Raw genomic sequence first — 14,916 nt, forward strand, 5'->3', positions numbered from 1 at the left:
CCCCTGACTCAGGGCCGAATCCCAGGACTGAGACCCTGACCTGAGCCGAAACCAAGAGTCGGACGCTCAACTGACTGGGCCACACAGGTGCCCCACGTTGTTCAAATTTTAAAGGGAAAAAAATCCTTTAACATTCATAGTCTGTGTTTTGGCCTGAAGGACCAAAGGGTCAAAGCTGCTCATTCACAAATGTCATAAGTGACATATTACTAGACATCACAGACACCAGGGACATCCAACTAAATGCATGTCACTGTCTGTGGGTGACCCGTGGTGGCGTTTCCATCAATTCCCAGGAAAGGGGAAAGTTAACCATGTGGTGAGTACTTTACAAAACTAAATTTATCCAATGTTTGAATTCTAATTATGTCCTTCCTTCTGTTGTTAAGAGGTTTATTTTATTAAATGAAGTATCAAGATACAGTGGTGTTTTCGTTTTAGTGTGCTTGCCTGGCACATTTAAAAGAAGTTAGAAACTCTGTTTATCCAAATTTTTATTTCTAGAGTTTTTATTAAAAAAAAATTTTTTTTTTAAATGAGCTCTATGCCCAACATGGGGCTTAATATACCCAGTATCAAGAGTCCTATGCTCTGCCAAATGAGCCAGCCAGGCACTTTGGTTTCTGTTGGTTTTTAAAAAACTGGTTCTTGGGGCGCCTGGGTGGCTCAGTGGGTTAAGCCACTGCCTTCGGCTCAGGTCATGATCTCAGGGTCCTGGGATCGAGTCCCGCATCGGGCTCTCTGCTCAGCAGGGAGCCTGCTTCCCTCTCACTCTCTCTGCCTGCATCTTTGCCTACTTGTGATCTCTGTCAAATAAATAAATAAAATCTTTAAAAAAAAAAACTGGTTCTCAAGTCTGGAAACCAATAAGCAAGGACAGCTACAAGTCACTCTTGGAAAAAGCTAGTTAAATAATAACCTGGCTAGAGAACTTAAAAAAAAAAAAAAAAAAGAGTCCCTTAGGAGTACAGTAGACCAGCAATTTTGGAACATTATTTCCACTGCATAACTCACCATCAAAGCGCAAACTAAGCTGTCATCCTCAAGAGAGGAATATTATTCTATCAAAGCCAGCAATATTTCAAGGCTTCAAAAATAGTTATGTTGCCATGCTAATGTTACCTATTTGTGCTGTAACTCTAGACCAAAAAAAGCAGATGTTTCAAACTGGATAGGGATGCTCAAATTTAACACCATTATCTGGATAGTTTTCCAGACCACACTGCTCCGTACTTACTCAAAACATTACCCTTGAAACAAGTAATTTAAAGCATCTTTCTCAATGTAATAATGTAACTATTCCCTGTTACAATTTGTATAGTGGATTCTAAACATTAATTAACGGTATAAATAGAAGTAGTTAAAGATAGAGAACAAAAGGACAAAACAAAACAAAAAACCCTAACAGCGTGTTACCCAATTTTGAAAAAGGGCAATTACAATTATAGGTTCAGCCTATAAATCTAGCACATTCTCTGTTTAGCTGGAGAAATAGATAGCTGGGCACACAAAGCATCAGTTCTGAAGGCGTGCTTTATGAAGCCACGGACTGTAAGGCTGTTACGAGGTTTATTAATCTGCTCAACAAACCATATGTGGGTTGACTGTTTGTGGCCTTCCAGAATTTGGGATAAAACTACTTGTTACTGGTAATGCAGTATCTCTGCATGTCACCATTGTCTGCCCCTTCTGGTTTTCCTCTGCGGCTCCCAGCTGGAGATACAGGAATATCTGTGGTCTTTGGTGGTAGGTCCAAGCTAGGGAGTGTCTCCTCCAGACAACACAAAGAGCTAACAGCAAAAAGTAAAGCTTCCCTTTCCTCAAAGGCTTCCTTCCTGTTCCCTGTCTTCTTAAAAAAAAAAAAAAGGACTGCAAACTTCTTCCCCCAAGGGAATGGCACACAGACACTTTCCTCACCACGGCTTCTCGCAGCAGTGACGCTCATTACACCCAGAGACCAGACACTGAAGGGGCTGCCCAGAATCAGTAACTATTCTGCTTTCGGAAGAAACGCTAAGAGAGCACAAACCGGAAGGGAAATACACACACACACACACACACACACACTCTCTCTCTCTCTCTCTCTCTCTCTCTCTCTCACCAGATCTGATCCCAGAATGGAAGATAAGAAATACTGAGATCAACCACGGTTTGGTAGGGCTGTCACCTCACCAAACCCCCAGAAACAAAACAAGCTGCCCAAGGGCACTTGAAGGAAACGGCTCTGGAAAGGTCACGTCTCCACCCCCACACGTGCATGCTTGTTGCATAAAACAGCTGCAAGACTGCAGCAACAGCTTAAAAATCACTGCTTCCCCAGAAAAGCACAACTGTGCAAGATGAAAACTAATGCACGGGTCCAAATCAGATGATTTACCAGCCCGTCGCTGCACACAGAAGCGGCTGCCCCAGCCAGGCAGGAGGCTCGCAGAGGGTCTGTGAGGGACCCGCTGGCGAGAGGACTCAGAGAGCTGGAGCGCGGGGCTGGCTTCTTTCACTCAACACCTTCGACTCTCACATCAGCTGCCGCAGGCAACAGTGGCCCCGTCCTCCCTCGTGTTCCTAACACTCAGAAGGAAGTTACAATGCAACCCGTTTCAGCTCCCATTAATGTTACCCTGATTACTCTGCTGGACTCAACTCTACACGTTTAGTACAGACAGGATAAATCTGAATTTCAGGCCTTCAAAAACGTGACAGATTACCTGGGCTAGTCCTCAATTTTATACAACGGAAAAGGACTGCCAGGTAGCTCAAGGATTACAGGGCCAGTGAGTGGCAGAAGCAGGCAGCACCCCGCCTTCCAGTCCATCCTGCCATGCGGACCCTCCACATACACGGGGTCCCCAGGCTCTGGGGCCGTCCAGGAGCTGAAGCTGGGAGGGCTCAGCAGGGAAGGGCGGTCCACAGGCCCAAGAAGTCAGTATCCAGGCAAAGGACAGGCAAGAGGCAAGTACTCTGCATCTAGATAATTTAGGTAATTCCTTCCCCCGCTGCTGCAAACCAAGTAAAAATAAATCAGGAGAGGCATTTTTATTAAACACACCTGGCGAGGGAGCGGGAAGCTCTTTTTCTTTCTTAATGGGAGAGAATTTATTTAGCTTTTGAGGCTTCACCTTCACTGTAATACACACCCTCGGCGCAGGAAGGCCCTATGAAAGTTCCATCCGTTACCTTAATAAGGTAAATATTTAGGCTGACTTTATGAGGCTTTCCTACGTTAATCTGCAGAAAGTTAATGGTTATGAGTACACGATCACAATCAAAATGGCAAAACAGACCAAAGGACAAGGTGTGACCCTGAGCTTCAACACTTGGTTCATTAATAAACCGGACCCGTGATTCTCAACCCTGGCTACTCATGAGAATCAGATGCCAACCGTGTGAGTCAACCACCGTGGACATTCAACCCGGTCAAGCTTTCAGATGTCTACACCCTCAGACTTCCAGTCTTCAAAGAGGAGGTCCCAGACTTTGTGAAACAGAGAAGTCATACCTACTTTGCTCTGTCTGAATTCCTGACCTAAAGAACCCATGAGCATAAGAAAATGGCTGTTTTAGAGCACCAAGTTTTGGGACAATTTGCTGAATCACAACTGGGACATCTGAAGAGCATTCAAAAATCCCAATGCCTACGGGGAACACAACCCAATTCAGCCAGAAGCTCTGAGGGTAGGACCCAGGCATTGATGTTGAAAGCAGCTGGGTGATTCTAATGTGCGATCGTGTCTAGACCTCTGTCATCTAAGACAGCAGCTCCCTGCCCCATGTAGCTATTTAAATTTAAATTAATGAAAATTGAGTAAAATTTAAAATTCAGTTCTTTGGTTGCACTAGCCTCATATCAAGAGCTCAATAATCATACACGGCTGGTGGTTACCATATTGGATGCAGATACATAGAACAATTCCATCATTCCAGAAAATTCTACTGGACAGCACTAGTCTAAACCAGTAGTTGTTGAAGTTTGGTCCTGAGCTAACAGCATCAGCATCAGGAATCTGTTAGAAATGCAAATTCTCAAGGCACATCCCAAACCTCTTGGATCAGAACCTTTTGGGGGTGGGGCTCTCCAAAACTCTGATACACACTCAAGGGTGAGAACTCCTGGTCTTGTTATGGCCCATACAAAATCATTTTCCTCATCACCTATCTCATACTTAGATATGCAAATTATCAACTTTTAATTCCATTATAATGTAAAAAGATAGTTCATGTTGGCATACAATTTTAAAGGTTCACTTTTGTGTTAGCAGGCATGTTTGAGAAGAAATGTCTTTCAGCTAGCAAAGGATTCTAGAAAGTTTCATGAAGATGCTCTCAGCTATGTATAATCATTAAGAGAAATAATCTTAAGGTCCAAAAATCTTTACATGGTTAAAAATTACGAAACTCAACAGACTATTCAATTATTAAAATTATAATTGTGAAAATGATATAGCATAACAAAATATAAATGGGAGAAAAGCAGAACCCAAAACTGTAACTGCAAATTTGTCTATTACTTGGACAAGGACAAAATGAGGGTAGAGGAAAAAGAACTGCTTAGGCTTGGCCAGATAGTGACCCCACCCCTTTTTTCTTTCCGCCTTCTATCTGATAAAGATACCCAAGAAAAAACACTTTAGAGTATCTAAGGAAGCAAATTTTTTTTAAAGATGCAAATGCGCTTTGATTTGAAAAGTCCATTGCAAGAACAATCTGGTAAAACAGTTCTATTACTGTTTTAAAAACAAACAAATAAATAAATGTTGTGCAAGCCAAAAAACAAAAACAAAACAAAACAAAAACCACCATTCTACTACTTTATCAGTGATTCACTGAATCGTCCATCTCAGAGAAACAGGAAATCCAGACAGGACTCAAGCAAATAAAGAGGCTTAGATGGGCTGCCCCATTCCTGCGTGTCTACAAGGTTTCTTCTACCTTTCCTTTTACCCTCAGAGCCTACAATCAAACATCAGAATTATGTGTTTTTACAAATAAAATTTTAGAGATGTGAAAACTTGACTTTTTTATTTAGTTTCCACATAATTGTTGGGTGACAACATGCCAAATAAACTAATTTCCAAGGAGGAATTTCTCACATTTTTTCTTACACGTGTAAGTCTAAAGTCCCAGAAACATTCTGTAGAGTGACTTTCTTTGAAAAGATTGCCCCTGGGGTGCCTGGGTGGCTCAATCAGTTGAGTGACCAACTCTTCATTTTGGCTCAGGTCATGATCTCAGGGTACTGGGATCGAGCCCCTTGTCCCGCTCCCTGTTCAGCAGGGAGTCTGCTTGAAGATTTTCTCTCCCTCTCCTTCTGCCTCTCCCCACTGCTCACACGCGCGGGTGCACACCCCCACCAAAATAAATATATAAATCTTAAAAAAAAAAAAAGATACCTCCTGAATCCCACATAAATTAATTCTTGGTTGTTTTAACACATGTTTTCATATAAATTTTAGCCTTACTTCCTTTACTGACAGCTCTGTTGTTAAGTAAACTGAATTTCTTATGTTGTCAAGGAACAATACAATCTTTCTGGGTGTTTCTGTGTTGGTTTCTCTGCAGTTCTGTTTCCTATGCTGATAATGTTCTCCAAACTCCTTTAAATTCTAAATGCATAAACACCTTCTCTACCATAGCTCCAGGGAAGATCTGAGGAGGAGTGAGTGTGGCTGAATGACTCTGAGAAACCTTGATGTCTTCAAGCAGCGTGCTACTTGGAGAAACGCATTCCTGAAAATTCCTTAAAAATAGGAGTGCGTGGCATGTGTAATTTTGTTCAAAATTGGAAACAATCCAAGTTATCCACTTATCTCTAACTAGATTTTTGCCAGAAGCTGCCAAGTCAACTAGTGGGGTGATAAAACTGTCCAGTCTGGGATCATGCAGGAAAAATTTCCCAGCCCAACAAGCATACATATTTTCAAGTTAAAAGTAACTCCAAAAAAATATCTCTCAACTAGAATTTAGTGATGCAAAACCAGGATTTTTCTACTTTTTACAGCTTTTTGTACTGACTATGGCTAATTACCTTTTTGAATACTGGTAATTATGCATTGTCTAGGGCAGCTACTACCTTCAATTATAGCATTTAGATATGCTCTTATGGAAAAGGAAATCATTATTTTTATTTCCATTGTTGGATGTTAATAGAAAAGAGATTAGACAAAAGGTTTTAATAATCTTTTTTTTTTTTTTTGGCACTGAAGAGAACTTACAAAATGCTTCCTGTGTGTGTTGGGCATTCTTGAATCTAGGCACCGAGATTACAAAGATGAGTCATATATTGTCCTTACCCTGGAGAACCGAGAGTCTAGCTGCATTCAGCTACATCTGAGCAATGTCCTTAGCAAAGAAGACAGAAATCAAGCTATCTTTACTTTAAACTAGCTTCTATAAAACTACTTCATATTTTAACAAACAAAACAACACATTTAAAAAAGTAGACCATAAATAGAAAACTATCATTAATGTCCTCAGAAAATACCATAACCAAGAAAGAAAAATAAGATACTATTTAAAAAAAAAAAAAAAAGTCAGAGGCAAAAAAAAAAGCTCTTGGAAATTAAAAGTTGGTAGGGTAAAAGAAAAATTAAGCAGAACAGCTGGGAGATAATAGAGTGAATCTTCCAGAAGGTAGAACAAAAAGATGACAAGGACACAAGGCATGCAGGACATAAATTTCCAGGTCAAAAAGGCCTATCCTGATTTCTCAAAAATGGGGAAGAAGGCAGAGTGGGGGGTTTAGGAAGTAGGGAAGGAAAAAATAAAACAAGATGGTATCACAGGGAGACAAACCATAAGAGACTCCAAATCTCACAAAACAAACTAAGGGTTGCTGGGGGACAGGGGCTAGAGAGAGGGTGATTGGGTTATGGACATTGGGGAGGGTATGTGATATGGTGAGCTGTGAAATGTGTAAGCCTAATGATTCACAGACCTGTACCCCTGGGGCAAACAATACATTATATGTTAATAAAAATAATAATTTATAAAAAGGAAAAAAAATTGGGGAAGAATATTCTATAGGATTCCAGAAAATGAAAATCTATGTCACATCTAAAAGATTAGAAACCCAAACAGTGGGGCACACGGGTGGCTTAGTCAATTAAGTGTCTGCCTTCGGCTCAGGTCATGATCCCAATATCCTGGGATCAAGCCTGCATCAGGTTCCCTGCTCAGCAGAGAGCCTGCTTCCCCCTCTCCCTCTGCCACTACCTCCTACTTATGTTCTCTCTGTCTTCGCATGTGTCAAATAAATAAATATCTTTAAAAAAAATTTTTTTTAAATAAATCCAAATAACTTTGGACTTTTCACCAGAAGCCCAGGAAAGTAAAAGACAACAGAGCAACTAAATGTCTTTAAAATGGAATTTGATTCCCACCTAAACTATCAATGAGGTGAGTGAGTAGAATAGATATTCTCATGGTTTCAAAAAGCTTTTATCTTCCAAACACCCTCTCTTAAGAGAAGCTACTGAAGAATATGCTCTACACAAAATTAAGGCAGTAAACCAAGAAAGAAAAAGGAGACAGAAAAACAAGAGATTCCACACAGAAGAGAGGTAGAGGAAATCCTCAGAATGATGTGACAGGCAACCCCAGCATGACAGCTATGTCAGGCACAGAAGACTACCAGTTCATACAGGAGCATGTTAGAAGGCTTAAGGAGAAATGTCTCTAAGAAGATGAAATCAAGAAAAGTATTTGGTATGTTTAAATGTCTTGAAAGGAGATTTAAGCAAGGAGCAGAAAATTTAGATGTTAAATTAAGGATAAGTACATAGAAAAAGAAGCAAATTAAAGAAAAAGTAAAAACAATTGTTAACTCCAGGAAAAACAAAAAATTTTGTATGACAGGAAAAGAAACCATAGAAGAGCACATGGCTCAACTGTATATAGTTGACTATATTACATAATCATATAAATAAACACAAAAAATGGATAAAATCAAAATTATTATATAAGTATATTGGTGAAATAGGGGATGAGAAGAATTTGGGGGTGTGGTGCAGATAAGGCATAGAAAGAGAACATAAAACAAATAAAAAATTAGCACTACCAGCATGTTATTCAGACATATGGAGGGAGGGGCGCCTGGGTGGCTCAGCGGGTTAAAGCCTCTGCCTTCGGCTCAGGTCATGATCCCAGGGTCCTGGGATCGAGCCCCGCATCGGGCTCTCTGCTCGGCGGGAAGCCTGCTTTCCCCTCTCTCTCTCTCTGCCTGCCTCTCTGCCTACTTGTGATCTCTGTCTATCAAATAAATAAATAAAATCTAAAAAAATAAATTAATTAATTTAAAAAAAAAAGAAATATGGAGGGAGGGGTGCCTGGATGGCTCAGTGGGTTAAGCCTCTGTCTTCAGCTCAGGTCATGATCTCGGGGTCCTGGGATCGAGCCCCGCATCAGGCTCTCTCTCTGGGAGCCTGCTTCCCCTCTCTCTCTCTGCCTGCCTCTCTGCCTACTTGTGATCTGTCAAATAAATAAAATCTAAAAAAAAAAAAAAAAGAAAGAAAGAAATATGGAGGGAAATACCAAAAGAATGAGCTCAAATTGCTATATGTGGCTGATTCTGTGAAAGAAATGAAAAAGAGGATTCCTTCTTTTTTAGCACAGATTTTATAAATTATAAAACTACTTTACACTTTAAATTATGTACACTAGGAGCACCTGGCAGGCTCAGTCAGAAGAGCGTACAACTCTTGATCTTGGGGTCATGAGTTCAAACCCCCTTATTTTAAGTAATCTCTCCTAATTTTAAGTAATCAGAAGAGATTACTTAAAATTGAAAAATTTCAATAAATAAAGTACATTGATTTTTACACACACACACATACACACACACATAGATATATTTAGGACCCAATCTCTTGCCCACTAAACTTCTCTTTTTCAAATTATAAATTTGTAACACATTCCTGGGTTGTGAAATTAATTCAGTAAGTCAACCATCACTTCTAAAATGAATTAAAACAGAAGGATGGGAAATAATATGCTGCACATAGTAAATTTTTTCATGAACCTCCATTCACGTGCACACGCGCACACACAGAGTCCATGATATTAAATATATTTTTAACCATGGACTATGAACAAAATAATTTTTTTTAAAGATTTTTATTTATTTATTTGACAGAGAGAGAGATCACAAGTAGGCAGAGAGGCAGGCAGAGAGAGAGGGGGAAGCAGGCTCCCTGCTGAGCAATGAGCCCAATGTAGGGCTCGATCCTGGGACCCTTAGATCATAACCTGAGCCGAAGGCAGAGGCTTAACCCACTGAGCCACCCAGGCACCCCCGGAACAAAATAAATTTTAGAACACTAATCTACACTGCATTATAATTACTTTTAGTTTTGCTTTTAAAAGTAAGAGATTCCAATCTACCTTTATTTTAAAACAAAGGCATGGCAAATGTTGACAGCTAATGAAAATATTCCATTAAAATGCTCTTTAAAAATACCACTAATGTCATGCATGAAGAATGATCACTCTTATATTAATGAAATCTAAGTGCTCTGCTTTCTTACAACTGACTATAATATTTGAGCTAGAGAGAAGTGTAACACAGAAAACAGAAAAGAATTCAAAGTCACCCAAATACTTTTATAATGTGGAATACTGCTGATTCTTAGATGATCTATTTTTTAAATTTCACATGACTTTCACTGATTTCTAAATTTCTGGTCCGCAAAGATACTTGAGCAGAAGGAGCCGTCCTAGGTGCCTTTGGAATAGCAGGGGAAGCCAACTTGGAAAAAAAGTTACGACATACAATACATAAACAGGAGCACCTGGGTGGCTCAGTCGTTAAGCGTCTGCCTTTGGCTCAGGTTATGATCCCAGCGTCCTGGGATCCAGCCCTGCGTCAGGCTCCCTGCTCAGATGGGAGCTTGCTCTCCCTCTCCAGCTCCCCACTGCTTGTGTTTTATCTCTAGCTGTCTCTGTCAAATAAATAAATAAAATCTAAAAAAAAAAAAAAAAAAACAAAAAAACAAGAAAATATACCTAGTTGACCAAGAGACATAGGTTACAGACCTTCGAGGATACATACACTTTACAAGCTACATTGCACATCTTGCAGTATGGAAAAATCGGGCAAGAAGCTAAGACTTTGATGCTCTTTTACTAAGAGCCTAAATTTACCCCATTTTCCATTTAACCTAGCTAAAGTACGTATGTACATTGCTTTAAATACTTATCCAACAATTCGCTTTACATAAAATAAGAACAAACAAGTTCCATTATATTCCCTTCATAATAAAACTTCACTTCCTAAAAGTTATAACAATCAGATTCATAAGCCATCCATCTATACTTTTAAAACCACCAATACCACCCAAACTAGATATTAAAAAGAATGAATATGAATATATGGGTATTTAAAGACACAAAAGGTATTTGTTGAAATACACAAACAATATATTCACGTGCAAGTAGGTATGTTGGTGTGTGTCTGAAAATATACGTTGTTTTTGGAGAGATGAGGGGATGGGAAGAATCGGGGCAAAAAAAGACTTTAAAGGGGTGCCTGGGTGGCTCAGGGGGTTAAAGCCTCTGGCTTCGGCTCAGGTCATGATCCCAGGGTCCTGGGATCAAGCCCCGCATCGGGCTCTCTGCTCAGCGGGGAGCCTGCTTCCTCCTCTCTCTCTCTGCTTGCCTCTCTCTGTCAAATAAATAAATAAAATCTTTAAAAAAAAAAAAAAAGAAGAAGAAGAAGAAGAAGAAGACTTTAAACTATGTATCTGTTCATACTGTGGTTTTTGAAATGTTGCCTATTTGGGAAATTAAGGATTCTCACTCTCTTCTCCCCTCCTGAGTTGCCTTGTTTCTGCATCCTGTTCCATGCACTCCCACACTGTTCACACCAGGGAACCTACTCCGTGCAGACACTTGCTGAACGCCTGCTGTATGCCAGCTGCTCGTTAGGGCATGACACAAAGGTAAGTAGGGTAAGTACCTGCCTTCAGGGAGCTTGCAACCTCAGAAGGAGACAGAAGAGGAAACAGGTCATTTCCAAATAATAGGGTACATACAAGGGCAAAAGTATAATCCACATAATCTACTACACCGTATTTTAACTATTTTTCCTTCTCTCTTCCCACGTCTCTCGAAGTCACGAACCTCTGATACAGGCACTAGGCCCATACTCATCTTTGGATCCTCTGTGCTGAGAAAGGATCCCATATGATGTAAACTTCATAAATATCTCCTGACTAGTAAATGCAACAATATTTTAAGAAACATGTTCATAATCCAAATGGCCAACAGACACATGAAAAAGTGCTCCACATCACTCGGCATCAGGGAAATACAAATCAAAACCAGAGTGAGATCCCACCTCACACCAGTCAGAATGGCCAAAATTAACAAGTCAGGAAACGACAGGTGTTGGCGAGGATGCGGAGAAAGGGGAACCCTCCTACACTGTTGGTAGAAATGCAAGCTGGGGGGCACCTGGGTGGCTCAGTGGGTTAAAGCCGCTGCCTTCGGCTCGGGTCATGATCTCAGGGTCCTGGGATCGAGCCCCACATCGGGCTCTCTGCTCAGCAGGGAGCCTGCTTCCCTCCCTCTCTCTGCCTGCCTCTCTGCCTACTTGTGATCTTTCTCTGTCAAATAAATAAATAAAATCTTTTAAAAAAAATTTCTATTCATAGTTAATACATTAGTAATTTCTTGCAATTTTCAGGAAAATAATAATCGTCACTTTGACACAGTTTTGCCAATTTTTTTATTTATTCATTTGACAGAGATCACAAGTAGGCAGAGAGGCAGGCAGAGGGAGAGGAGGAAGCAGGCTCCCTGCTGAGCAGAGCACCCAATGCGGGGGCTCAATCCCAGGACCCTGAGATCATGACCTTAGCCGAAGGCAGAGGCTTAACCCACTGAGCCACCCAGGCGCCCTGCCAATATTATTTTAAGACTTCCTATACTTCAAGCCTTGAACTAATAGGTAAGAAAAATAATATTCTCACCTTTCGCTGAGCTCTAGTCCAAAATAAATGACAGAAATGAATTGCAAACATAACATGAAGCATTGTTGTAATTAATCCACCCAGAGCCCAAGGGAGGAATCATTTCTATTTTTAAATACACTGTTGCTTTAAGGGAAAACCAGTGGAGAAATATGAAACCAAGCTACATAGTGAAAATCAAAATGCATTGGTATCTCCATCCTTGCAAAGACAGTAATCCTAACCTACAAGCTGCACCGATGGATAGACTGCACTCAAGTTTTCTGTAAACTGAGTGACCAGTACCCAGGCAGAATCCCACAGAAAGGGTCCATCCACCAAAGAATCTGATCTGTCAGGGGGACAAAACAAGAGAACTCCCATGTTTCAATGCTATTCTCAACAGTGTCAGATAAGGGGCTATTCCAGTAAGCCAGCAGATGGATAATTCCCCAAGTCACCCTACAAATCTTTACTTAAAAGATCCCCATTCGTAATTGCAGTGGTGTCCCTAAAAATGATCAACTAATTATTAAGCATTTCTAACCACCTGTCTACAGTTATTTCTATCCAGGTTCCACAAAACTAAATGTTTCTCTCCACAAATCAGCTTCATCTCATTAAACGGTAACTAACCTTAGCACTCCCTATGGTTAAGAGTGACAAGGAGCAGGTGCTAAACCAGCAAGGAAAACAGAAGTGGTGGCCACATTAACGGGAGCTAATATTCTACCTGTTTCCCAGACTGCTCTCAAGAACCTGACCCAGCAGAATTTGCAGACGAAACAATAAAAAAAAATACCCAGTTCCAGAAAAAATGTTGATGATGTGAACATCTAATTCAATCCCTAAATACTGAAATTCACTCAGTTCACTATCACCATGAAATATACAACTATACCACTACAAATGTATCTAAAATACTATAAATCTTTACAATGTATCTAAAGATATTATCCAAGGATACATCTATTACTGAAAAGCATGTAACCCGTTTTAAGTATAACTTTAGCTATCTACTATCATCATGACTATCTGCTATAGGGAGCAGAATGTTTGCAAACTGAACAAAAATTTCCACCCTCAGCACAAAAAGCAAAGAACTCCCAATCTTACCTCCTGACAACGTCTTCCCCGAAATTTAGCAAAATTGTGACTGAACACCACATGATTATAGAATAGAGGCAGCTGCTTCCTTTAGCAATAAAATAACAAACCCTACTTCAGTCTCTATTCAGTGAAAAAATCTCCCAAGAGCAAAAAATCCCTAAATTGTACTGCATCAATCAACAGGTGACTTTTAGAAACACACTCATACTCATGTCCCGGAGGAATTAATTCTGTCAGATCTCCCGGGTTTTTTTTTTTTTTTTTCCTTTCTATTTTTACAAGCTACTGCATTGCTATACTGAATGAATTCCAACCGTTTTCTTCTCGGGGGGCTTACCAGAAAAATGCCAAATATTCAAATTATTTTAAGGCATTTTCCCATACTGCTGCGTGGAATAGAGCAGAATTAATAAGGATCCAAGAGTTACCACTTTTCAAATGCAAATATGTTGCCATCTAGTAAATGCAGCCCCTTTTTAAACATCCCCCCAGTGTCTACACAGCTCAGGGCACCACTTTTGTTTCCTTGAAAATCAAAATTCGCGCATTACATTCAGGCATTATCTCGACCCAGCACCAACAAAATAATAGATTTTAAATGGTCCACGCCTGAGCCTGTATCATACAATACTGTTCTGCTTTATTGTGGGGGGGGTCCCCCCCTTTTCCATGCAAAGTCTCTAATAATTCCGCCAAATAAAGCAAACTGTGCAGCGGTAGAAAAAAAAAAAAAAAACGAAGGGCACTGGGTTCCACTAAAACAAGGCCTTGGGGTCGTCCGTTGCCCGCCTCAGGCCTCAGTTTTCTAATCTGTAAAATGTGGGACTACTCGTCTCTGGGGTCGCCTCCGGCTCCCTCTCTCCGAGTGCCCCGAAGCCGGCCAGGGACGCGGCGGGCTGGTGCCGGCTCGGAAGGCGCTCGAGATGGGAGGGAACAAGGAGGGGGGCAGCGGGAGGAGAGGAACTTGGACTTGCAACGGCTTCAGACGGGAGCGTGCGACAAACTTGAAGCCGTCCTCCTAACAATAGGAACGAGCACTCCCATTTTCCGGGCTCAAACTTGCAGGGGACTGCGGGGTGGGAGCCGCCCGCCCGCCCTCTCGGCGCCCGCTTTACCTTTCTCCCTGTTTGGTGTTAGAAGGAGGAGGGTGCAGGACCGTTTGGTTCCCTTCCATCTCCACCACGCACTTGGTGTTCAGCTCCAGTTCTGGAAGCAGAAGGGAAGAGGGCCGCTGCCGAGCCGAGCATCCGCGCCGCCAGCCCCCGGGGCGCGGGGCTCTCCCGGGGGGCGGCCGAGCCGGGGCGCCGGGGGCCGGGGGGCTCCGCGGCCAGTGCGCCGCCGCCCGCGCCCCGGCCCCGCCGCCCCCGCCGCGCTCTCGCCGCCCCCGCCCCGCGGCCCGCACTTTGCAAAGTTGCCCCCGCCCTCGGCCCGACCCCAGATGGAAAAAAACGAGCGGAGAGCTCCTCACCTCGCCGGTTCATGGGCCGGACCCGGACGGCAACTTTTACCTTGGTATCCGACATGTTGGCGGCGCCCGCTCGGCCCGAGGCGGCCCCTCACGCGCCGCGCCGCCGCCGCCGCAGCCGCGCGCCCCCCGAGCGCGGCCGCCGCCGCTCCGCCGTGTGCTCCGCGAGGCAGCGCCGAGGCGCGCGGGCCATCCCGGGGGAGCGCGACGCGGGGCACGGCCGGGCCCGGGGAGGGGCGGGCGCGCGGGGCGGGGCGCGGCGGCGGCGGCGGCGGCGCGGGCGGGAGGAGGCCGCGTCGCGGGGCCCAGGCGCCGCTCTAGCCGCGCTGGCCGAGCCGAGCGCGCCGCACCGCGGCCCCTCGCGCCGGCCCCGGGATGGCCCGCGCCGCCATCTTCCGC

General features: G+C 42.8%; 1 protein-coding gene across 2 annotated transcripts in view; it reads right to left on the reverse strand.

The window, feature by feature from the left end:
- The window catches only part of KIF13A (kinesin family member 13A), a 199,194-nt gene extending 184,563 nt beyond the window's left edge, over window positions 1–14,631 (reverse strand). For both annotated transcript variants that reach the window (XM_080806364.1, XM_080806363.1), the window contains exons 1-2: window positions 14,521–14,631; window positions 14,168–14,258 (exon numbers count right to left, since the gene is read on the reverse strand). In XM_080806364.1, coding sequence (XP_080662490.1) covers window positions 14,168–14,258; window positions 14,521–14,575 — 146 coding nt within the window. In that variant the 5' untranslated portion in view covers window positions 14,576–14,631. The remainder of the gene's footprint in view (window positions 1–14,167; window positions 14,259–14,520) is intronic.
- Between the last annotated feature and the right edge of the window lie 285 nt (window positions 14,632–14,916).

This window comes from Martes martes, assembly GCF_963455335.1.
Source record: "Martes martes genome assembly, chromosome: 6".
Lineage (NCBI taxonomy): Eukaryota > Metazoa > Chordata > Mammalia > Carnivora > Mustelidae > Martes > Martes martes.